Raw genomic sequence first — 24104 nt, forward strand, 5'->3', positions numbered from 1 at the left:
CTAGCAATTTTTGGGCATTTCTTTAAACTAATGATCACAAGTTCAACTCCGGATTGACATTGGAGAGATACCGGTAACCGGCGGAATAGTCAGCCAAAAAAGTAGTTTACCATTTGTCAACCTTATTTGTTTAAAATAGAGTCGAAAAGTGGTAAACCACTTTCTTGGCTGACCGTTCCTACTATAGTGGCATAGCAACAGCACAACTTTTTCATACCTATCATTATATTGAACTAAAACTACCAAATCCACAATCAGCTTAACAGTTTCTTGGAGCACCACCAAGGGCTCGATGGCTAATAAAGTAATAACTAGTGGCTTGGGTAACTAAGCGGGGCAGCAAGATTGAGAAACTACAATCATCGGGATTATGTATGTATGCCTGTATGGCTCTCAAGCAAGTTTATCTACAGTCAACCAATTGGAACCCTAGGCCACTCAACCATGTCAAAATGACAAGCGGTAAGAGATTTCTTAAAATCTGGTTTATAACGTCACTGTGACATGGTTCTACAGTGGCCGAGGGTTTAATTGGTGGACTGTACCTTTCTGGGAGCCGATTTTTGAATTTCGAACGCACGAATTCGCCATTCGAAAGTCTATGGAAAACGACGTATTGCTAGTAGTAGTGGAGATATTATTGAACGAAATTCATCAAATCGAATGGTCGACATGCAAAAATTGGGCCCTGTTCGTATTGTTCTAAGTAGGCCCTGACGTACTTCGGGCAACTGACAACGACCTTCGTCTTGGCTTTTTTTGCTGGATGATGATCCATTCAGCAAGTTAGTGAAATTCTGAGTCTATGCCACGCCCATAGAACAGAAGAATAAGACGGAAATGACAAGGAGAAGTAATTCTATCATCAGCAAATAGGAATGCATAGAAAAATGTTTCTACAGATATGAGGAAAACCGTTTATAAGAAGATCACCGCATCGCTTCGTCACATCAAATATTAATCTGATTTCATGGCTTGACCAGAGAGGGGTTACGGCTTTGGAAAATAAGAATTTGCTTTGTAAAAATAATGCATAACATTTAATAAAATAATTTAAATCCTTACAACGATTTGTCTACTTAAAGTAGAAAAAAAAGAGATAAGTCAATCAAATTATAATTAAAGTTAAAAATTACCTTAATAGTAAACTTATTTTGTCTTATCTTTTGTTTTAATATCACTACACAGCGTTGTATGTTCTTTTGTTAACTATAACATCATCTCTAGACTACAATGAACTTTAAGTATGTATAATAAAGCCCATTGTAAGTTAATGATGCAGCATCGTTCACATAATGCTACCAGGCTTTCATCATCTTCCTTGCGTTAGTCAGCTCTTGCTGACTTAAGCCACATCGAAAATCGTAAAAAATCATGCTTCGATAATTTTCACGGGTTAAGTTCATTGCGACGGCGACACACAAATTGAAAACCAACGTCACGATGAAAAAACAAATGACAATCTCACAAATAAAAAAGCTACATACTTACTACCAGAGAGTTCTTTTTTCAAATTCTATTATTGTTTTTTTACTTTCTCTTTTATAAGTGGCCAGTTCCAGAGACTATCAGTATGCCCTAAGTATATGTGTGTGCTGAGACAACTATATATGCAATATCATCAAATCAAGCATTTTGACTCTATAAATAAGTACATTCAACAGCGCAGCTGTCAATACAGATAGATAAAGTGTCAAAAATATGTATACACACATTAATGTACAAGCAATAAAGTTCTAGACGATTTTTGACACTTTGTATTCACAGCAGTGCTGTTAACTGTACCTATTGCATTTACTTTACATAAATACATTCCCATTAGGCTCATAAAAAACGATTTTATTCCTTTCTATTATAACTTAATACAAGTGATTTCCTTTTTCTCCCCGCACTTTATCGTCAACTCGGCAGGTTTACTTTCCTTCTTCTTCGGGTAGAAGACGACCTTCACCAGCTCGCAGAAGGGGGCTTCGATCAGCATCCACAGCGGAACTGAGATTATGTATGACAGGAACAATACGCCTAGAAACATCATCACCTGAAATGAAAACAATTTCTAAAATCTTTGGGGGCTAACAAATCCGCAGCGGTGCGTTTCTTCAGAAACTTCCAAGAAATATTGAAATGAAATTATTTATTACGCACAGTTTTAGGTACAGAAAGGTGGAAATATATATCTAGGAATACAAGTATATGTACTTCAGGGGTATCACTAAAACTACTATTGACAAATTCATTTTTGCTACAATTTTAATTTTTGATAGAAGCTACTGACTGTGCTTTTCTTAACACGCACAAAATAAGGTATCTATCTACTAAAATCGGTCAAGAAATTTGTGTGAAATTTAATTTCCAAGATTTAACTCAAAGAACGGCAACATAAAAGTTTGTAAAAGATAAGTATTGTCAACTTTTTCTTCGACATTCTGGAAAGCAAAATTGAAAAGATGAGAAGCAATGGAATGCCTATAATTTCATATAATTATAAACTAAGTGAATGATAATGCACCGTCCAAGCATAATCATAATAATAATCAAGAAACTGGCCCAGGAAAGACGGGACTGGCAATTGCTCCACCGACAAGAGCAAAGCTCTTAAATAATGATGATGACGATGGAAATAAGTAATAATGTAGTAACTCACCATCTGATTGAAGGAGTTGTACGCTACCACGGCATATGCTCCCGTCACGGTTCTAATGATGCTCAGGTGCACCAGAAATGCAGCGTAGGACAGCCGTCCAAACGGGCCCCAGACTCGCCATTCCAGCACACCGCGGTACAGATCTGAAATGCAAAAACAAACGAATAAGAATTTTGGCAAACAGTCAGTCTCAGGTATTGCAACGATATAGATTCTTCAACTTTTTATTTTAAATATTATGTGCTGTATTCTTTTCCTGTACAATAAAGTGTTTACTTACTTACTTACTCTTCAAATGTTTTGTAAACCCTCCTCCCTCCTAGTTGCTAAGACTGAAAATTGGGCAGATTTATGTGTTCTGCTTATCCCTTTTGGGAATTCATGCATAAGTAGTAGTAACGGAACTGTCTTAGGTTTGAAGTCATCATGTAGCCATTATAGCCCCAAGACAACGTTTCTCAACTATAAGTTTCTCCAGATATTTTAGTTAACTATAGTCAGACCAATAAGGGAAGTAGGCAACAATATTGATATCATAGACACAATATATCTTAGCACAACAGATAAATTTTATTTTGCTTTTAGAAATAATCTTAAGAATCTTAGCATCGGAGGCCCTTCCTCTTCGAAACGGCGTGTTCAAATTACTGCACCTTGCCCATATGCATTTAAAACTGTTCAAGGCCATGCGCTTAGCTAAGATTTTTTTAAACTTATTTTTCAAAAGAAGGAATGATCGTCCTCTTATTTCTTCAGCTGATGGAACTACTGAAGAAGAAGCATTTGATGATGTTATTCGTTAGTTATTCTTCAACTTACTTTCAAACTTGAAGACCGCGCCGCTAAAAAGCACAGCAAAAGCGAGTCCATATAGAAGTCTCAACGCGCTCGCGTACACCGCCCGGACCGCTATCGGAATCTCTATGCCGTCGATGTACAGGAAACTGCCACTGGAGATCAGGCATACGCCGAATGGGAATGTTCCGTAGTATAAGAGGATGTATTTCTGAAATCATAAAATGCTATTCTGACAAAGACCACATTGCAGTCCAACATGCACCGGGCCTAGGATCGAGTGGCGTCGGAGACTGTCCATAGTGTCCATACTGCACTGCACTGGTGAAGAGTGCTCAGAGTCGTCACATCCCTCGGCTATGAAGATAAGACAAAGAAGAAGAGAAGAAAAAATGTTATTGTGATATGTGTTAAATGTTATGGTGATGTGGAAGAATGCTTCTGCAGTAAATAGACTAGCCGATTTAGATATGGTTCCGATTGAATAGAAACGTAATTCTTCTGTCATAGTTGCATAATATGAAATAGTGATGGATACAAAGCGTCTAGTTGTAAAGTAATAGCAACTTTGGATAGACCAACTGTTGTATGGATGACGTGATGATATCAGACCGATGGCATAGTAAATAAACTAGTGTGTCCAAACTGGTCCAACCTCATATAAGTTGTCTTGAGTCTCTGGGAGGTACTTACCTTATACTTAGTGACGTCGAACTTGTTTTGCTGTAGCCGGTAGACTATCATGGCAGATGCAAGGCCAATGGCGTAGTTGACTAAATTTGTGTGTCCGCGTTTGTACAGGCTGTTGAAGGTGATGTCGGTCACGAAGATGTTACGGGCCACTCTGTAAATATAACATTTGTTCTTTAGAAAGAGGATGGATTTCAAGAAATGAGCTTAAGTGATATTGCTACTCAAAGGTTTAAGTTGCTTTTGTGTAATCATTGGATATTATATTGCCATGCCACGTTTGTTTCCAACCTCACACGATGGAGCATACCCACCAACCACCATGCATCGGCTGTCGCGTACAAACGCATTACATTTTGTGTGTTGTGATTTTTTATCAGCGTTTAAAGTAGGCGATCATTGGAGCTTCGAAACCTTGCAAAGTCTTGGTGCGGTAGGCCCGGGTCTGACTCAAGTAGGTATTTGAGGGCAAAGGGCGACCTGCTCAATGGCAGTGCTTCCAAGAATTCTGCCAATTCAGTACTGCCACTGTTTCTCTTCCCACAGTGTATCTTCATTCAATTATACTTTATTTCACTTACTCAGGCGACACAAGCAGGATAGGACTAAGATTCTGAACGACGACGTGGATCGCCGGCGTGAGTAGGCCGACCAAGAACACGGCGGCGACAGCCATCTTACGAAAGTTGGAGCTGGTGATGAGGCAGAATATTACCAGTCCGAGAACGCTCAGCTGCATGTCCGCGCCTAAGTACCTGTAGAATTCATAATAGTTATTATATAAATTGTGTGGGAGATGCCAAGGATATCTGAAAACCAAAGAGAACTTAGCCCAGAGAATAACACCCAAGAACGATACCCAATGATGCGATATTAGTACCTTAGGATCTCCGTTTTTTACGCGAAAATTGCATGGAACTTTTTGAATCCGTCTCCGATGAAGGTGCGAGATTATGCACCCTGCGAATTTATGCAGTTGCAAAGCGTAACGCGGGATATATGACTCAGACAAGGTCTTAATATCTACTGTAAGAATTTATGAACATGGACTTGATTCGTCGCATCGCAGTTTCAGATAAAGATACGAAAACAGTCGGAACATTGTACCTTAGTCGTCGCCGCACGCGAATTTATCGCAACGACAAGTGACGGCTGTAGGCACTTATTTCATGCCCCTAATGAGTTGAAGGAAACTCAATAGTCTTATGGATATGTCTTACCATGTGTGCGGCATGCAGTCTGAGTTGTCGACGTAGTTGTTGACATACAACAAGTTGTAGAACCAGTCGCGTCGGCACTGAGATGCCTCCTTGTGCACCAATGCCTGGAAAAAATAAAAAATATTACCTATTTTGCACTGAAATAATAAACGGAGAACATTTATTTGGCTGTTATGCAAGAAACTAAAAATAGAAAGGGCTATTTTACCACAATGACATAGATTCTTGTCACTGACAATTCTGTGCCTATTTCTGCGTTGATAAGTAACATTGTTACTCAGCGTCAATATTTCCTTGTTGAACAGGCAATGAACAACGAAGCGTTACTGTCGGGCGACAAATGTCACTATCGTGTAATAGGCCTGTGTGGCCTGTGTGGCCTGTGTGGTGTGGTGACGGGTTAAGAATTTCACCACCCCCTTTCTTCCCGTGGGTGTCGTAGAAGGCGACTATGGGATATGGCTTAAATTGTGGCGTAGGCGAGAGGCTGGCAACCTGTCACTGCAATGTCACAGTTTCGTTTTCTTTCAACCCCTTATTTGCCAAGAGTGGCACTGAAGCTTTAGTAGTTTCATGTGTTCTGCCTACCTCTTTATGGGATACAGGCGTGATTTTATGTATTTATGTAGGTATGTGTAATAGGCCACTGGCTTTTTTTTCAATAAAATATTGACTCACGCTAGAAAAACTTGCAAAATTTGCACATATGTGGAGTTCAGGATGATTCACGTTAGTGACAATAGTTGTCTGTAGGAAATATTAATATTTCTCTGCGATTCAAATGACTCCAGTTATAACAACAGTTCTAGTAAGTTTATTAATATTTACCTTCCATAAGGGTCCACTTCCCAAGTGCCTCTGCCACGTGGCAATGAACGCTAGGATCACAGCGTTGACAGGAGTTAATCTGAAACAAAATATAATAAATTAGAATATAATTTATTCGTGAGCACAGTCAGGACTAATCAATCACACATAACAACACTAACAGAAAGGAATGAAGTGTCACGAAATGGCCTAATGGTGGCTTGATTGCATGTCCTCACCTAAGCCACCTGATTAGCACTCCCTTCGGCAGCATGTCCCAGCCGATAGTCCGTGTCTCCTCCATCAGCAACAGGTTGTAGGCCAGCAGGAACCCGGAGACAAGGAAGAAAGTCTGCACGATCAGCGTCCCGTTGAAGAGGAAGGTTGCTGCCGGGTTGTGGTATAACTGGAATGCAAGTTCCTATCTTTTATACACGCTGGTAGGTAAATTAAGGCCACTTGCACCAACAAAAATGGAGGGTTATCCCGAAGGTTAAGCCACCATTTTATATGGAATTTGACAGTTGACAGCCCACCAAGGCTGAGTTAAGTGGTTAGTGCAAGTGGGCTTTAGGGGAGTATGTCGAAGACCGGGCGAAGTGGAGAAGACTGTGCAGGAAAGCGGACCCTGGCGCTAGGCCGGAAAACGCTAGGTAAAAAGCAAAAGCTGGTAGGTATGTTGACGGTACTTTTTTTTTCACTGACAATTTAGGGTATTCTTCAACTGGGATAAGTTCGGTGACACTTGAACATTTTGTACACCTATTGTATTATTAGCAGAGATCGGACGGATTTGCGACATTCTTAGTGACTTACGTCATTTTAATGACTTTTAGTATGAGATGACGCACAAAAATCCGATCTCTGATTATTAGTGACTTTTAAATAGATTCCATCAAATAAGAGAGAAATTGTTATTTGTTTTACAAGGGGGCAAAGTTGTTGTTGTTGTTGAGCGTTGCGAGTGTATCAAGGCACGAAGGTTAAACAAACTTTGCCACCGAGTGAAACACAAATTTTTTCACCACACCATGGAAAACATCAAAATAAATAAACTGCTTCAATTTATTTAACATTTATAATTCAAAATCATCATTTATACGTGAATTCCAAATTCCAACACCCAGCTTTTGACATCAAGTTTGTATGAAATTACTTTGCACTCTTACGGATAAGATGCAATTTTGCTATCAGTTTTCGAATAGCAAAGAACGCCTTTATCAGTTAGTGTGGTGAACTGGTGACAAATATATTGTCACTTCAAAAAAAAAACATGTATGAAACGGAACATCCATTCATTGTTTAATTATTTTTCAAAAATATTTTTGCGAACATAGTATGCCTAATTCCCATTTTAAATTTATTAAAAAAAAAAACAACTTAAACTAAATCTTGTTACATTAAAAATTTGTAAACTTTTACGTTTAGATTCGATTTTTTTTCAAGTGTCACAACTTCAAATTAGGTGAAAACAGTTTAATCATTTATCCCTAAGACAGTCTACTAACGGCCTGGCCGAAACCGAAGATACAATCGCTAACGCTATGTAGCGTATCGTAGTCCTATCTCTATCTCTACCGCTCTTCCGTATTGGTGCGACAAAACCATTTGCATTTTTTTCGCCGAACCGAAGAATCGGTTCGATGGTGTAGGTAATATTATTTACATCTTCATCCAATTTACATAAACGTGCTAATATTTATTTTAGCTTCATTAGAACCCGGAAAGCTTGATCCAAACACTAAAACACATTCAGTTATACTGCAATTTCAATAAACTTTGTAAAGATTCGCTGACTCAATATTTTAAAAATAAACCTCGTCTTTAAACAAATAGTGAAAAAAAAAACAACATGAGATTAGTTTTTTCTTGATCACCAAAATCAGGATTCAAAAGTACAAAAATCGTCAGGCCTGTTTAATGTGAACAGACCTTAAGGGTTAAACAAAGGCAACATAAAATTGAAAAAAAAAATGAAAAGTAAATGTAATATGTAAGTAAATGGTAATGTTTGTACTGACTCCACGAGACAGGCCTAGCCTAGTGTGGTGGTCGAAGGTAAAAAGCTTTTATAACACTTTGGCAAATAAACTATTTTTTTTTTTTTTTAAATAAGAGATACATACGTTTTCCAGGAACTCGGGATCGACGGTGGAAATGGCGGAGTTGAGCGGAGAATGAGCCATGATCACGAGCATTGTCGTGATAGTTCTGTAAGAGAAACGTTTTTGTCAAGAAATTGAGTACGCTTGTTTATAAGGGAAAACCTACGTAGAGCGAACTGGCCCAGGTTCCTAACAATGATGGGTTTTATAAGAATCATCATCCTCCTTGCGTTATCCCGGCATTTGCCACGGCTCATGCCTGGGGTCCGCTTTGACAACTAATCCCAAGATTTGGCGTAGGCACTAGTTTTTACGAAAGCGACTGCCATCTGACCTTCCAACCCGACGGGTTGGAAAGGCCTTATTGGAATTAGTCCGGTTTCCTCACGATGTTTTCCTTCACCGAAAAGCGACTGGCAAATATCAAATGGCATTTCGCACATAAGTTTCGAAAAACTCATTGGTACGAGCCGGGGTTCGAACCCGCGACCTCCGGATCGTAGGTCGCACGCTCTTACCGCTAGGCCACCAGCGCTTTATAAGAATATTGTCTTATATTGTCTTCCATGTCCAATCTCGGTTAACAGTGGGACACCATAACAGGCTACGGGCCATTTGCATCCACATTTGACAGACACATCATCGTCATGCAGCAGAAATCTATGGAACTTCCCATACAATAACCACACACACACACACATACATACATACGTTTTGACGACCGGTTTGGCTTAGTCGGTAGTGACCCTGCCTTCTACGCCGCGGTCCCGGGTTCGAATCCCGGTAAGGGATTTGTGTGATGAGCACAGATATTTGTTCCAGGGTCATGGATATTTAATATGTACTATATAAGTATTTGTATATTATATATATCGTTGTCTGAGTACCCACAACACAAGCCTTCTTGAGCTTACCGTGGCACTCAGTCAATTTGTGTAAGAATGTCCTATAATACGGAGTGTAACAAAAATGGTGGTGATCCGTTTAAGGGCGTACTCAGTATCGTATTCTTATCAGGAAAAAGTAGAGTTAGTTTTTTTTCGCTAAAAAAATTTTCACTTTTGTATGAGCCGGGCCGCGCGAATCGGTCGAATCTCCATACAAAGACAAAATTTTTTTGCGAAAAAATTTTTTTTATCCTACTTTTTCCTGATGAGAATACGATACTGAATACGCCCTTAAACGGATCACCACCATTTTTGTTACACCCTGTATAAGAAAAAAATAAACGGTTAAGACGCTGTCACGCTGAACGCTTTAACGGTGACAGACGGTTTGATGGCACCGGCCATAAATATACTGAACCTACTTGAGTCCGGTGAAGCATTTCAGTCGCTTCAGTCTTGGCTCCGGGCCTTCCCCCGCCGCCGTGCGCAGGCGATCCCAGTTGCGTTTAAATGAGAAACAGAGCAGCAGTCGGCCTCCTGTGAAAAGTTACTGTCTTTAATTGTCCTTGTTGTTTTCTTATAATTATTAGAAGCTTTATTTCGTGCATTGTATAAAATATTTTTTTTACTCCCGAATTTAATACTTCGTCATTTACAGGGTCGTGCATCTTTAAAACCCTACATAAAAGTCTATTCCCCAAAGCCAGCGTCCGCCGGCTTTCCACGCAAGCGTGCAGTATCGAAAAAACTGAAAGTGAAAACGCATTGTTTGGTACTGTAACCATGGCAAGGCATTGTTATAACGATACTGCGCGCGTGCGCGGGAAGCCTTTAGGCAGCTAAGCTGACAGTGCAAACCTTAGCGTCAAAATACAGGAAACACTGTGAATTTCACGAAAGTAATTCAAGAAGACTATTAAAAACTAAGTGCATGGTCGTAGAAAATGCAACGGTGTTTAACTGAGTCAAAAAATACTCGTGGCGCCTTAATAACAATTTTCGGCTTCGATTCAAATTGTTACCCACGCCACTCGTCTTTTTTGACCTCTTTTAACGCCCATTGCGTAAAATACTATTTCAGTACGATCGAGAAAAACGTCGTAGGATACACGTGTCGATTTCAAACACTCCCTTCGGTCGTGTTTTTATTTATTGCCACTCGTATCGAACTTCCTTTTTACGCACTTGTATCGTAATGTACTATTATTTGAAATCCCACTCCTTATGTTACTTTTTTGAACTTCCTATGTCTGTTCGTGCTTATTCTAGATTTGAATAAAGTTCTTTAATCTTATTGACATTGGATTTCTCAGCTTTTATAATTATAAAAGATAAATTTACATAAATTCTATCTAAAATAACAATGAACTATCAAGGTCGTCTATTTCAATCCAATAAATCTAGGTCAATAGTTTATTAGGTACATTATCATTATTACTATTTGGAATAGTAAACCATTTCATATTTTCATTTACGAAAAATAACATAGATAAAATTTTAACGTCATCATCATCATATCAATCACCCTATTTTCTAGTAAGGTGCATCTAGGGTAAATTACCCTAGATAATTTTCCCTGGGTAATTTCGAAAATGGTGATTTTTATGTGACACCATAAAGGAACTGATTTTAGAAGTCACATTTGCGGATGCTAATTAGTCTTACCAAGGATTATTTATATTTTACATACTTCATACTGAATCGTTCTTCGATTTTTTAGCGCCACCTATTAAATACTATCATAAGCTACACTGATGATGACTACAAATTTATTTTTTTCAAAATGTGTATTGACGTGATATCATGAATATATAATAAAGAAATATGTCATTTATTTTTATAAAACATAAAAACACGCAAAAATATTTGGGGAAAATATGATTTTGGCCACTTTCAGGCTGCGAACAGCGCCATCTAGTTCTAAGCCTAAAAGGCCCATACATTTCAGGGCTTTTTTGTATGGGCTTTGTCATACATACATACAATCACGCCTGTATCCTATAAAGGGGTAGGCAGAACACATGAAACTACTAAAGCTTCAGTGCCACTCTTGGCAAATAAGGGGTTGAAAGAAAACGAAACTGTGACATTGCAGTGACAGGTTGCCGGCCTCTCGCCTACGCCACTATTTAACCCATATCCCATAGACACCTTCTACGACACCCACGGGAAGAAAGGGGGTGGTGAAATTCTTAACCCGTCACCACACAGGCTTTGTCAGTCTAGTATTAAATCCTTCTTGGTCTTACCTATACTTTTTTTTCCAGTGCAGCCGAAGTAATCAACCAGACTGCCTGCCACATTCAGCAGTACCAGCGCGAGTAGTAGTACCACGATGGTATAGTCGACCAAATCGTAGCCAGCTGGCTCGTCAAATTTAGTACAGTATACGAAGTCTTTCAATATTTTTGTCTGAAATAAAAACTCATACATATTGCAAAACGTTTATCAATCGATGATTCGATACATAGTATCATCATAGATTAAATTATAAAAAGATCATACCATCCCATGCATTAAAATGCGACCGCCTAAGAACGCGCATAGATGGCGCCACAAAAAAGTGCCTTGTTTGTAAGTGTCACTTTCGAGCCATAAATCTATGTCAAAAATGACACTTAACGCTGTCTACAAGTACAGTCGAAAGCTACAAGACATTTTTTTATGGCGCCATCTATGTGTGGTGTAGTGTATGCGCGTCCTTAAGCGGATTCTTATTTAATCTATGGTATCAGAAGGATTTCCTGCAACAGTAAGCTCTTAGAACTGCTTTGATAAAGCACGGTTTCATTTGAGAGTCAATTACAGAAAAAATGACCCTGTCTGTTCCTTACCTATATGTAAAATTTTTCATATATATATCACATATTTTAACTCGTCTGCAGATAATAAATACGTGTTTATTTTTTCTAAAATACCAACAAAATAAACAGTACAAAATTAGCTACTTACTAGACAGGTAGAGGTAAAACTATTATTGCAATGAGAACATCTCCTCTAAACGTCCTATAGGTAATTTAAAATTAGTTTTTATTTTGTTTTACTAGATTTTTTTTTATTTAACGTGCTGCGCTAAGATCGAGCTAAGTATTTCAAAATTGAACTGTGCGTTTAGTACCTAAATATAAATATTATCTAAAACCCATATAATGGCTAGTAACCCGCCTAAAGCTATTTGATTGTAAAATGATCAACTTCGTAAAATTATTTTTTTCTGTTAATATTTTGACATTTATTTAATTCAGTACCTACACAAATAGTTGAAGGAATAATGTATGCAGTTTTTAAAGAAAAATCGAAAAAATACACCTATAGTAGGACTCAAACCTAAGATCTTGGAATGCCGGTCCAATCGTTTCAACCCAGTAACGCGAACGGAGAACACGTCTACCACAGAAGATGCGTGCTTGTTCTCCGTATCAAATATTTTTCTTAGGGCCGATTTACCTATATACATCATCTTGGCAAATCTTTCAATCTCTGTTGAGATAAGTACTCATCCTTTTTTATTACATCTTTCAGAAAGCCAGACGAGTGACAATGGACACCAATATTGCGACCGAAACTCGCAAGGCAACGGCACGACAACTAGAGATGCAGCTAAAAACAACAGCACAGGACCTACAAGAGTCGAGGGCCTTGTCGAAGCAGTTGTTGGAGGAAAGGGAGGAAAGCGAAGTGGAGCTCCAGAAAGTAATCAACAAAAACTCAGAATTGAAAAGGGAGCTGGCGGACAATGATGTGCAGCTGACTGATGCCCGCGGAGAAGTGGACCGTTTGCAAGGCACAATAGACACCTTCAACCAGTGCGCTTCGACACATGAAGTGGCCTTGGCCCGCATCACACAGTTAGAAGAAGAACTGGGTGCGGCTAATGAGGAACTTAATTTGTTTAGGAAAGAGCGGGAGCACTATGATGCTTCGCAGTTACAGAATGTGTACCAAGAGTTGGTAAGCGGTGAAACACAATTGAGTAGGGACTCCAAACACATAGTATTCTTTAATAGTAGTAATAAGTTAAAAAAGTACATTAAGATTAATAGGTATATTAGGAGAACCCAAAAGCTGATCAAAGGCCAGGCATGTATTAAAAAATATAGTAAATTAAAACATACATTAACAGTTATGAAAAATAGGGTTCAAGACTGTCATTCAGAGCTGGAAGTCAAGGAATCAAATTTTCTGAAATTAAATGCCGACATTAACAGGCTGAAAGATGAGCTTTTGGCAGTATCCACCATGTATGAGACTACTAAAAAACAAGTTGAGGAGCACATACAGGCTTTTAATAAATTGCTGCTAGAAAATAGAAATTTGGAGGAGCGGTGTAAGGCATTATTAAATGGAAAACATTGTAATTGTGGCCAAATGCCACCAGCAAAGATTATTCAAGCCGATGTGGCCCACGACACAACTAGGCATGCGGCAGTAGTTAAACAGCCCCCTAGAGCAGTCAGTAAGACTGTTGTTTTTTCAGATCAGATTGGGTTAGGAATGGGCCCATTATTAAGCTACCAGTTAGAGCAACAAGTGACAAATTACTGTTATCAAAACATTACTTTGTCTCATTTATGTGACCTTATTTCAAAGGGATGTTATGATAGCAGTACTACATTAGTAATTTTATTAGGAAATAGTCTTAATGTAGATAAGCTTAGCATAGATAAATTAATGTCCACACTAAATGTTATTGAAAAATCTGGTGTGGGGAAAATTATATTATGTGCACTACCTTATGCAGAAAATGTATCATATGACTATAATTGTAAGATAGCTTACTATAATTCTTTAATGTACCATGCCATAGCTGTTAATAAAAAGTACCATTTCTTTGACTTAAATAAATTCATTGAGCGCTTCATGCTAGCTCCACGGAAGGTATTTTTGCCAAAGAAATTATTTGTATATTTAGTGGAGTTATTGGCCTTCAATATTGAGCCAAATAGATGTAATAGTGTTATATATAAGTCTCAGTCAGCTGACAAAGCCAAGGACCCCATGCCTCATTTAAACTAGATTGTAAGACAGCGGAAAAACACCTGAATATGAACGTTGTTCACCAGAATATTCAGGGTTTTTCCAGCAAAGAATTAGAAGTAGGATTATTTTTAGATAGTAATAATGTTGAAGTTATGTGTATTACTGAACATTGGTTGAAGCAAGAACAGTTGATATTTGATTATGTTAATTTTAAATTAGCTAGTTTTTTTGCCAGAAAATCTGCTGCTCATGGTGGCTCCCTTATTATTGTTAAAAATTGTATGAAGTGTAAAGAGCGCAAAGATGTTGTAAAATATTCCATAGAAAGAACTATAGAAATTTCATGTGTTGAATTAGACAGATATATTATTGTATGTGTTTATAGACCACCATCAGCTGACTTCAGCATATTTGAATCTACAATGGAAAATGTTCTGAATTTAGTATGCAAGGGCCAAAAACATGTTATTGTATGTGGAGATTTTAATGTTAACTTGCTCGAGTCATCTAGTAATACTGTTAAAATGTTCTGTTTGTTTAAATCATTTAATTTATTTAATTTATTTCTTGAACCTACCCGGGTAGGTGTGACTAGTGCAACATGCCTAGATAATATTTTTTGTAACTGTGAATGTATAGATAAGAAATTATTTAACTGTTTTCATTCCGATCACAGCGGCCAAAGGGCAGCTTTCTTAAACGTTATTCATGATACTCCACAAACAATAACATATAGACCCATTACTGGATCTCGCTTGGAATCATTCAAAAATGAAATTCTACATAGTTTGTCTATAATACCATTTTCGCATTATGACTGTAATCATTTGTATCAAGATGTTTTCAATGTAATTCTTAATCAATTTAATAACAATTTCAAAGTGAAATCTATTAGTGGGTCAAAAGTTAAAACAAAGTTTAGTGAATGGGCTACTGTAGGTATTCACAAAAGTAGAAAAAGACTTTATGAACTTTATGGTGAGAGAGAGCTGAACAAGAATTCAGAATTCCTGGACTATGTAAGAAACTACTCAAGAATCTTCAAGAAAGTGTGTTTAACTGCCAAGAAAAACTTTATTAGTTCTAAATTGAAAGTGTCGGACAACAAAGTGAAAACAACTTGGAGTATTATAAATAAAGAAGCTGGTAAATGTAAATCACGCGATTGTCAAGTCAACATTGTATCAGATAATCAACAAATAGTGTCGAACAGCGATGTTGCCTCGGCATTCGAAGATTATTTCTCAAATATAGCCGTTAACACCACAAAATGTTTACATTCTTCTGCGGCTCAAGCCCATTCATTACTTTGTGCTAATGTTAAGAAATGTAATAATTCATTTGAATTTAGTCAAGTAGACTCTGTAAATATTGTTAAAACATTCAAGTCACTCAATTTAAAGAAAACGGAAGACTTATGGGGAACATCAGTTAAAGTAATTAGTCATGTCATAGATATAATAGCACCTTACTTGGCCGTAATATATAATATTTCAATTTCACAAGGCACCTTTCCAGATCTTATGAAATGTAGCAAAGTCATACCGCTTTTTAAATCGGGTGATTCGAGTGATATAACCAATTTCCGTCCCATATCAATACTTCCTGTACTAAGTAAAGTCTTTGAGAAGCTAATGTTAAATGATCTACTGGGACACTTCAACAGACATAGATTACTTACAAGCAAACAGTTCGGTTTCACAAGGGGCCGTTCCACGACCGATGCTGCTTCGGTACTCATTAAACATATATATAATTTTTGGGAAAATTCTTGTGATGCAATTGGCATATTTTGTGATCTTTCAAAAGCCTTTGATTGTGTGGATCATGGAACGCTCATTTTGAAATTAGAACATTATGGTTTGTCTATAAATGCCCTAAACTTTATGTCTTCTTACCTTAGCAATAGAACACAAACAGTAGTTGTTAACAAAACTCGCTCTAGCGGGACTGTAGTCCAATTAGGAGTGCCACAAGGCTCAATTTTAGGTCCATTCCTGTTTTTGGTTTATATAAATGATTTGCCATGTATAGTGAAAAACTTTTGTGAAATAGTACTTTTTGCTGATGATACATCACTGCTTTTTAATGTTGACCGAAAATCTACGGATTACAATGTAATTAATAGCACGTTAGCTGATGTACTGCAGTGGTTTACTGTCAACAATTTACTTCTTAATTCTAAGAAAACCAAATGTATTCGATTTTCTCTGCCGAATGTTAAACCAATCGATACAAAAATACTTTTGAATGATGAATGCTTAGAGATGGTAGATACAACACTGTTTCTTGGTTTAACATTGGACAAAAATCTACAATGGAGTCCTCATATAAAGAAACTAGCAAGCAAATTAAGTTCAGCCGCATACGCCGTTAGGAGAATCAGGCAACTGACTAATGTTGAGACAGCTCGCCTAGTGTATCATAGTTATTTTCACAGTGTAATGTCATACGGTATTCTGGTTTGGGGCAAAGCAGCTGACATACAGACTATCTTTGTATTACAAAAGAGAGCCATTCGTTCTATTTACAACTTAGGAACACGTGAATCAGTAAGAGAACTCTTCAAAGAAATTAATATCTTAACTGTAGCTTCCCAATACATTTATGATAGTATAATTTATGTTGTTAAGAATTTAGACTGTTTCACTAAGAATTCTGATATCCATAATTATAACACTAGAAACAAAAATAAGCTTGCCATAAAGAAGTTTCGTGTCCGTAAAGTACAGAAGTCATTTGTTGGGCAATGCATTCATTTTTATAATAAGTTACCTGACACTGCTTTGAGATTACCCCTCCCAGCTCTTAAGAACTACTTAAAAAAATCATTGATGTTAAAGGCTTATTACAGAGTCGAGGACTATTTGACAGACAAACATGCATGGCCCGAACCAGAAACTACAAAAAACGAATAGCAATTAAAATAATTGTATTATGTATAGAGGACACAGTTCAGATAAGAAAGCACATCAAATATTTTATATTTTATGTTGTGTAGGTAAATTACATATTTAATGATATTGAGATTCATATTATCTTTTTCTTCTATGACAATTTGATATGTTTTCTCTGAAGAAGAACGACGTATTATTAAGCAATAATATAATTTATTGAAATTGATTTCCATAGAGTACCTAGTCTGTTCATATTCTTTGATGAATACTTTTGCATGTTAAATTGTATGTTGTTATTTAATGCATGTTAATTATAAGATGTAATGTTTTGAAAAGAAGTTGCCCGCCGAGTTTCTTGCCGGTCCCATAGTGGATACCCCCCTCCCAACTGAGGGGGGACTGAAATCTTCTCGAGGCTGAGGCGTAGGGTTAGAGCCGGCGTAGCTTTATTTGACGTTCATATGCGCATTGTAATATGCCTACTTGAAAAATAAATATTTCATTTTCATTTTCATTTCATTTCATTTTCATTTTCATTTACAATTTAAGTAACGTTGAGGCCTGTTGAGGTTACATACAATTCAGTATACCGATCAAATACCGCAATGTATTGAAACTCGTACATGCGAGTTTTTACGACGTATAAATAGGCTCCAAATGCTTATAATATATTCCTTACTGTCCCAAGTCTTTAATTTCGTCTTCTTACCTGCAGTCTTATAAAACGTATCATTAAGACACGCTTCAACAGCAGGAACCACTCCTGTGGCGTTGTCCAGGTAATCACGACACGTCTGCGTCACTAACAACTAAGCCACGCATATCTACCAGTTGCGTGAAATTTTTCATCTCTCCTGTTAGTGCTTAAATTGTTTACATTTTCATTATAATGAAGTTACTAGATTTTTTCTTCTCACCTGAAGTCCATAGCTTTTATAAAGTGTATCATTAAAACACGCTTCAACAGCAGGAACTACTCCTGTGGCGTTGTCCAGGTAGTCACGACACGTCTGCGTCACGCACACGCCTCGGTGCACGATTGTGTGGTCGAAGTGCGTTTTGTTGTACGCTGAGTAACCCTGTAAAGAATAATAAAAAAAATAAAAATAAAGAATACGTGATGAACAAGTGAATAGTTAAACTTTTACTATGGCGTCAGTACCAACATTCAATAAAATTGGTTGTATTTTCTCACCACACCAACTGGTAAATGCTCTCCTGGTACAGTCACTGTTTTAAAGATGTTATGATTTTAGTACCTTGTCGCTTTTAATCGTTTGACAATTTCGTATGACATTTCAAACAAGACGTTAATATGCCAAGGTTCAGAAATCATAACTTATTCATGCCGGTGAATGTACTTACTTCAAATATCGATGAGAAAGTTGCATTTTATCCACAAAAATGCATTTTTTTATGAAATTACTTGATACCCAAAGCTAGTCGGTAGAATTGAGGTAAACATGATGAGTTTTATTTTTTATGTTAAATAAATTGATAAGAACTCGTAGTTCTTTTGATGTTTTACAGTTAAAATTTCGTGTTTGAAAAGTTTGTTTGTAGTGACAAAGTTCGTTTGAAACTTAGTCATGGATGTTTTCTGTGTGTATAAGTATGTATTTATCTATTTAAGTATGTATATCGTCGCTTAGCACAAGCTTTGTACAAGCTTTGCTTAGTTTGGGGCTAAGTTGATCTGTGTAAGTAAGGTGGCCAATATTTATTTATTTTTTATGTTAAACCCTCGAAAACACATTAACAGAATTCCCACTAAAAATTTACGAACATGCACATTAAAAAAACTCTCATGAGACTCAAAATGAATGACAATGAATCGGATCGGATGTGGAGCAGACAAGGGTTTAGGTACCTACGAGTGAAATATTAATATGTATAATGAAATATGTAGATTTTCTTAATTATTAATCAGATTTTATCAGACTACGAAATAATAAGTTGTTTTTTCCTTAAAGTTCATCAACGTAATAGTGCTAATGCGAGACTTTTGACCCGACCTCTATAGAACATAATAACTTGACACCGCGGCACATTATAAAGGTTAGACGAAATGTGGCGTTCCCAATTCCAAGGGCTCATCTTTTATCTCGCTTATTAATTATATTTTTAATTGTATCTTATTTATTCAGAAGCTTTAGATATTTTTGCAGTCTTGAATTTGGAGCTTTATCCCAATGTGGTTTAAAATTTGATTTATAGTTCTTTAGAGGCGACTGCGTTGGCTGGGGCATGTGCAAAGGATGGAACCCTCCCGTTTACCACGCCGTGTTCTTCTAGGCATCAAAGACTGGGCCAAGAGGGACATGGCAGCCTTTAAAATGGACTACCAAAACTGGGAGAAGCTTGCGGAGAACCGGACGGAGTGGCGAAAGAGCATTGGAGATGGTCGCGCGTTCGTCCATGAGACCTGGTTTGCGGCACTTGCTGACAAAAGGGAAAGAAGACACCATAGCGAAACGTCGCAATCGGTTGCAAGCTTCCCTTGTCAGCTGTGTGGCAAAATATGTCGCTCTAGCATAAGTCTCCTTAGTCATCAAAAGCGATGTCTCTCGGATATTGCATCATAAATCGTCTGAAATAGACGTTAAGGCCAGTTAAGTAGTAGTTCTTGGGAGCTCAGAACTCAGGAGATTATACTACATCTGTGGCAAACATGCATAGGTACCCGCCTGGTAGCAAGCAGTTTCAGCAGCCTATGGATGCTTTTAATTCCGGAGTTACATGAGCGTAGCCGATCCTAAAACTCCATAGCTTTAATTGATTTCTGGCATTACACATTGCCCGGAACACAACACTATGTTAAGGACAGTTATTTACAACTGGCTTTTGCTCGTGGCTTCGCTCACATTAGAAAGAGACAAATGTAGCCTATGGCTCTTTCTATCCCTTCAACTATCGCAATTTAAAAAATCTCGTCAATTCGTCGCTCCGTTTTGCAGCGAAAGACGGACAAACAAACAGACACACACACTTTCAAATTTATAATATATTAGTATAACATGAAATAAAACTATGGAAACGGATTAAATCGCGTATAATGAATTTAAAATACATCCCGACGTTTCGAACTCTTTACAGCGTTCGTGGTCAACGGGTGACTGAGGAAAAATTAAAATGTGCAAAAGCTACCCACTTACAAGAAATATTAACGAACCATGACCACAAATAATATAGATTTCTAAGGCAGGTTCACACACTATTAATAAAGCCAGATCTATATTATTTGTGGTCATGGTTCGTTAATATTTCTTGTAAGTGGGTAGCTTTTGCACATTTTAATTTTTCCTCAGTCACCCGTTGACCACGAACGCTGTAAAGAGTTCGAAACGTCGGGATGTATTTTAAATTCATTATACGCGATTTAATCCGTTTCCATAGTTTTATTTCATGAGTAACTATCGCGGTAACCGAAGACAATATTATATTAGTATAAGTATAGTATTAGTATAAGTATTAGTATAGTACACTTTTTTTGGGGCAGTCGTGTAAAAAAGGGGTCCTTTAGGCAAGGAATGCCAGAAATTAGGATGATAATTAAACTCTCATAATAACTGGACTTATTCATCTAATTATGATGCAGTATATAATACTTTGATTGAACTTGGCTTGTGCTGGTTCAGAATAAATTATAGAATTTATTAAAAATCCTAGTGACGCTAGTGTAATCCTAGTGAAGGTCAACCAATTTGGTTGCCCCTTAAAACTTCGCAGACGCGTGTTGAAAGGTAAGGTAATAAATTTTTGGACGTCAATTCGTATTTATTTGAATATTTTACGCAAAATAGCCGAATCTAGTTTGAAACCAGTTAGATTTATCGATTGCCATCAAAGTTTTACAATTTAAAAACTTGTTTTTTTGCTGGCGGTGTTTTGATATTAATTTTATTATACTCCCTACTTTTAGGTATTTATAATAACGTCTTTATATTAAAGGAAAAAATGGAAAAATTTACGCTTCCGGCGGGACTTGAACCCGCATCATTTGCAATCCGTGCAAGGCTCTTAACCAATTGAGCTACGGAAGCCACGCCGGACATCGCAAATCTTTCCATGCCTTTCCTTATGTACACACGTCTTGGGGTGACGTCTAGCGCCATCTACCGACAGACTATTACATCTTGTAACGGCACTGGAGTCTCAAGTTATATTGAGAATTCACCAGTAACAATGTGCTAACCCATACTAAATTTATTTTTAACAAGCAGAAACGTCTGCTAACGATTCTAAACACTTTTATATTAAAGGAAAAAAACAGACGTTTCTGCTTGTTAAAAATAAATTTAGTATGGGTTAGCACATTGTTACTGGTGAATTCTCAATATAACTTGAGACTCCAGTGCCGTTACAAGATGTAATAGTCTGTCGGTAGATGGCGCTAGACGTCACCCCAAGACGTGTGTACATAAGGAAAGGCATGGAAAGATTTGCGATGTCCGGCGTGGCTTCCGTAGCTCAATTGGTTAAGAGCCTTGCACGGATTGCAAATGATGCGGGTTCAAGTCCCGCCGGAAGCGTAAATTTTTCCATTTTTTCCTTTAATATAAAAATGTTTAGAATCGTTAGCAGACGTTTCTGCTTGTTAAAAATAATAACGTCAACAAATAATTTGCACATTTTTAGGTTACGTCATGACTCATCACATGTTTAGTGCCAGAAATATGTATATAGTGTATGTAACTAATGAGCTACCAGACTAGCGTCGAAATATCATTAGGTGTCCCCAGAAAATAGTCTAAGAAGAGCTGAAGCAGACTTTACCTGTATGACATTAAACAGCTGATTCGACTCATTAGCCACCAGTCTAGCGTCGACATGAAGAAGACACATGCACCTATAGTAGTGCTCTAAGTAGAACAGCTGGTGCAAACGTTACCTAAATTTAAATGATGTCAAACAGCTGATTCGACTCATTGGCTACCAGTCTAGCGTCGACGTAGCAATACGTGTCTCCAGGAGTTTCTAAGCTATATCCGGTATTACTGGTCTGCTGAGGCAGACGTTACCTTCATGATGTTAAACAGCTGATTCGACTCATTAGCCACCAGTCTAGCGTCGACATAGCAGGACGTGTCTCCAGCAGCTAACAGGCAGCTGCGGTATTACTGGTCTGTTGAGGCAGACGTTACCTTTATGATGCCAAACAGCTGATTCGACTCATTGGCTAAGAGTCTAACGTCGACATAGCAATACATGTCTCCAGGAGTTTCTAAGCCAGCTGCGGTATTACTGGGTACGTAGCCGAATGGCACAAACGCTCATGAAACGCTCACGAAACGAAACGCTCATAGATATCTATTTCTATCGCGCCTGCGTAGTGACGCGAACGCCAGACTACCTTTTGTGGCGTTCGTTTTCGGTTCGCGTCGTAGAAATGCCATTCGGCTACGGCACCTGGTATAAATGGAGAAGCTGAGGCAGACGTTACCTTGATGACATCAAACAGCTGATTCGACTCATTGGCCAAGAGTCTAGCGTCGACATAGCAGTACGTGTCTCCAGCAGCTAACAGGCAGCTGTAGTATGGTTCGTAGTGGAATAGCTGAGGTAGTCGACTGTACTCCGAAGCTGAAGGTTAGAAACAAAAATGAAGAATCAAATAGCTCACGATAAACTTAAAGCTAAAATATAGCTGAGTGAAAAAGATTTGGTAATTAAAAACGTCACTTCTGTTGACAATATTATAAAATTTACCGACTCTGGTAGTACATTCGTATCCCGTGTCTCGTATTTGAGTGTCTAGAACGGAAAATACACAGGTTTTCCGTCATAAAAAAGTAGTTTAAAAATTAGCACTAGATTTTCTTAACTTTTGTATTGTCCACAAGATAATAACCAATTAACCATACTATAAAATCTGTTTGACCCTATAGAATATTATCACAATAACTAAGACTATAAAATTGGGTTTTAGTGCATTGCCGTGGGTTGACCCGTAAGCAAGTATTGATACTGAATAGGAATGAAATCGATTTGCATCAGAAAAACAACATGTAAAAAATTATACCTATAAAATGTACAGGAAAAGTTTTTCGCGATTTGTGACTTTTCTAGCCGGATTTTTTTGGTCACACACAAGCATTAGATCCTAGTAGATAGGAATGAGATCGATGGCGTCAAAAAAGCCCTTTTGCTTTTTTCTCGCAACCTTTATGTTTTTTCCAAAATCTGAAAATGAAATTTATCATCAATTTGAAATCGAAAAGGGAGTTCCTTAGACCATTTTCGCGTAGAACCACAGAATCTCATAGCTGCCCTTACTGACCCGCTATCAAAATACACCCTGTATATACTATTTTTAACCCCCGACGCAAAAACGACGGGGTGTTATAAGTTTGACGTGTCTGTCTGTCTGTCTGACCGTCTGTCTGTCTGTCTGTCTGTTTGTCTGTCTGTGTGTGTGTCTGTCTGTGGAATCGTAGCTCCCGAACGGATGAACCGATTTCGAGTTAGTGTTTTTTTTTGTTTGAAAGCTGAGTTAGTCGGGAGTGTTCTTAGCCATGTTTCATGAAAATCAATCCACTATGTCGCTGTCGCGGGCTTTTCAAAATTTTAATTTTGTGGTTAGGTTATTAACATCACCTTTGAGGAAAATAATTATGTTAAATAAAATAAAATAAATTGTACGTACAATGTGTACCTGAACGGAAAAGTATCACTATTCTCCCTCATATCAGGGAGGAAAAGTGCTATTTGCTCCCTCCTAGCAGGGAAGAATAGGTGATGTGAAAAACTTATTAACACAAGCCAGGATTGAACCCACAACAAGGTTGAAGGCCAAGTACGAAATCGCCGCTTTTAATATTGAATTTAAATAAATAATTTCATTGAAAAATCTTACCATTTAATCGATAAATAACTCCTGAAGCATGTTGCGAAAATAACACACAAAACACAACAAATAGATACTTCATATTTAAAGCTTTTCAAATATAAAATAATTAAAAAAATACTAAAACATTTCTAAACAAATAATTTTACAATGCTAATTTATACTACACGAGTCCTTCATCGAACTCGCGAATTTTTTTTTTAAACAACGCACAATCTAGACGATATATTCA

The 24104-nt window shown here is 37.5% G+C and overlaps 1 protein-coding gene across 1 annotated transcript; it reads right to left on the reverse strand.

Annotated features, from left to right (window-relative positions):
• Positions 1 to 1818: 1818 nt before the first annotated feature.
• LOC125234979 (O-acyltransferase like protein-like) lies at positions 1819 to 24104 on the reverse strand. The gene is made up of 14 exons (XM_048141409.1): positions 23882 to 24104; positions 22469 to 22608; positions 17943 to 18104; positions 11398 to 11560; positions 9571 to 9685; positions 8283 to 8367; positions 6396 to 6562; positions 6178 to 6256; positions 5350 to 5453; positions 4711 to 4884; positions 4133 to 4283; positions 3464 to 3650; positions 2645 to 2787; positions 1819 to 2038 (listed from the first exon to the last, which is right to left on the reverse strand). Exons 1-14 carry the CDS (start codon positions 23952 to 23954, stop codon positions 1853 to 1855), a joined length of 1929 nt encoding a protein of 642 aa, XP_047997366.1. The 5' UTR covers positions 23955 to 24104; the 3' UTR covers positions 1819 to 1852.

The sequence above is a fragment of the Leguminivora glycinivorella genome, chromosome 16 (assembly GCF_023078275.1).
Source record: "Leguminivora glycinivorella isolate SPB_JAAS2020 chromosome 16, LegGlyc_1.1, whole genome shotgun sequence".
Taxonomy (NCBI): domain Eukaryota; kingdom Metazoa; phylum Arthropoda; class Insecta; order Lepidoptera; family Tortricidae; genus Leguminivora; species Leguminivora glycinivorella.

Coding starts and splice junctions, on each gene's coding strand:
- LOC125234979 (XM_048141409.1), bottom strand. CDS start 23,954: ATGAAGTATCTATTTGTTGTGTTTTGTGTGTTATTTTCGCAACATGCT. Junction 4,885..5,349: donor GACTGCATGCCGCACACATG/GTAAGACATATC, acceptor TGAATTCTACAG/GTACTTAGGCGCGGACATGC. Junction 3,651..4,132: donor TCGACGTCACTAAGTATAAG/GTAAGTACCTCC, acceptor TTATGATTTCAG/AAATACATCCTCTTATACTA.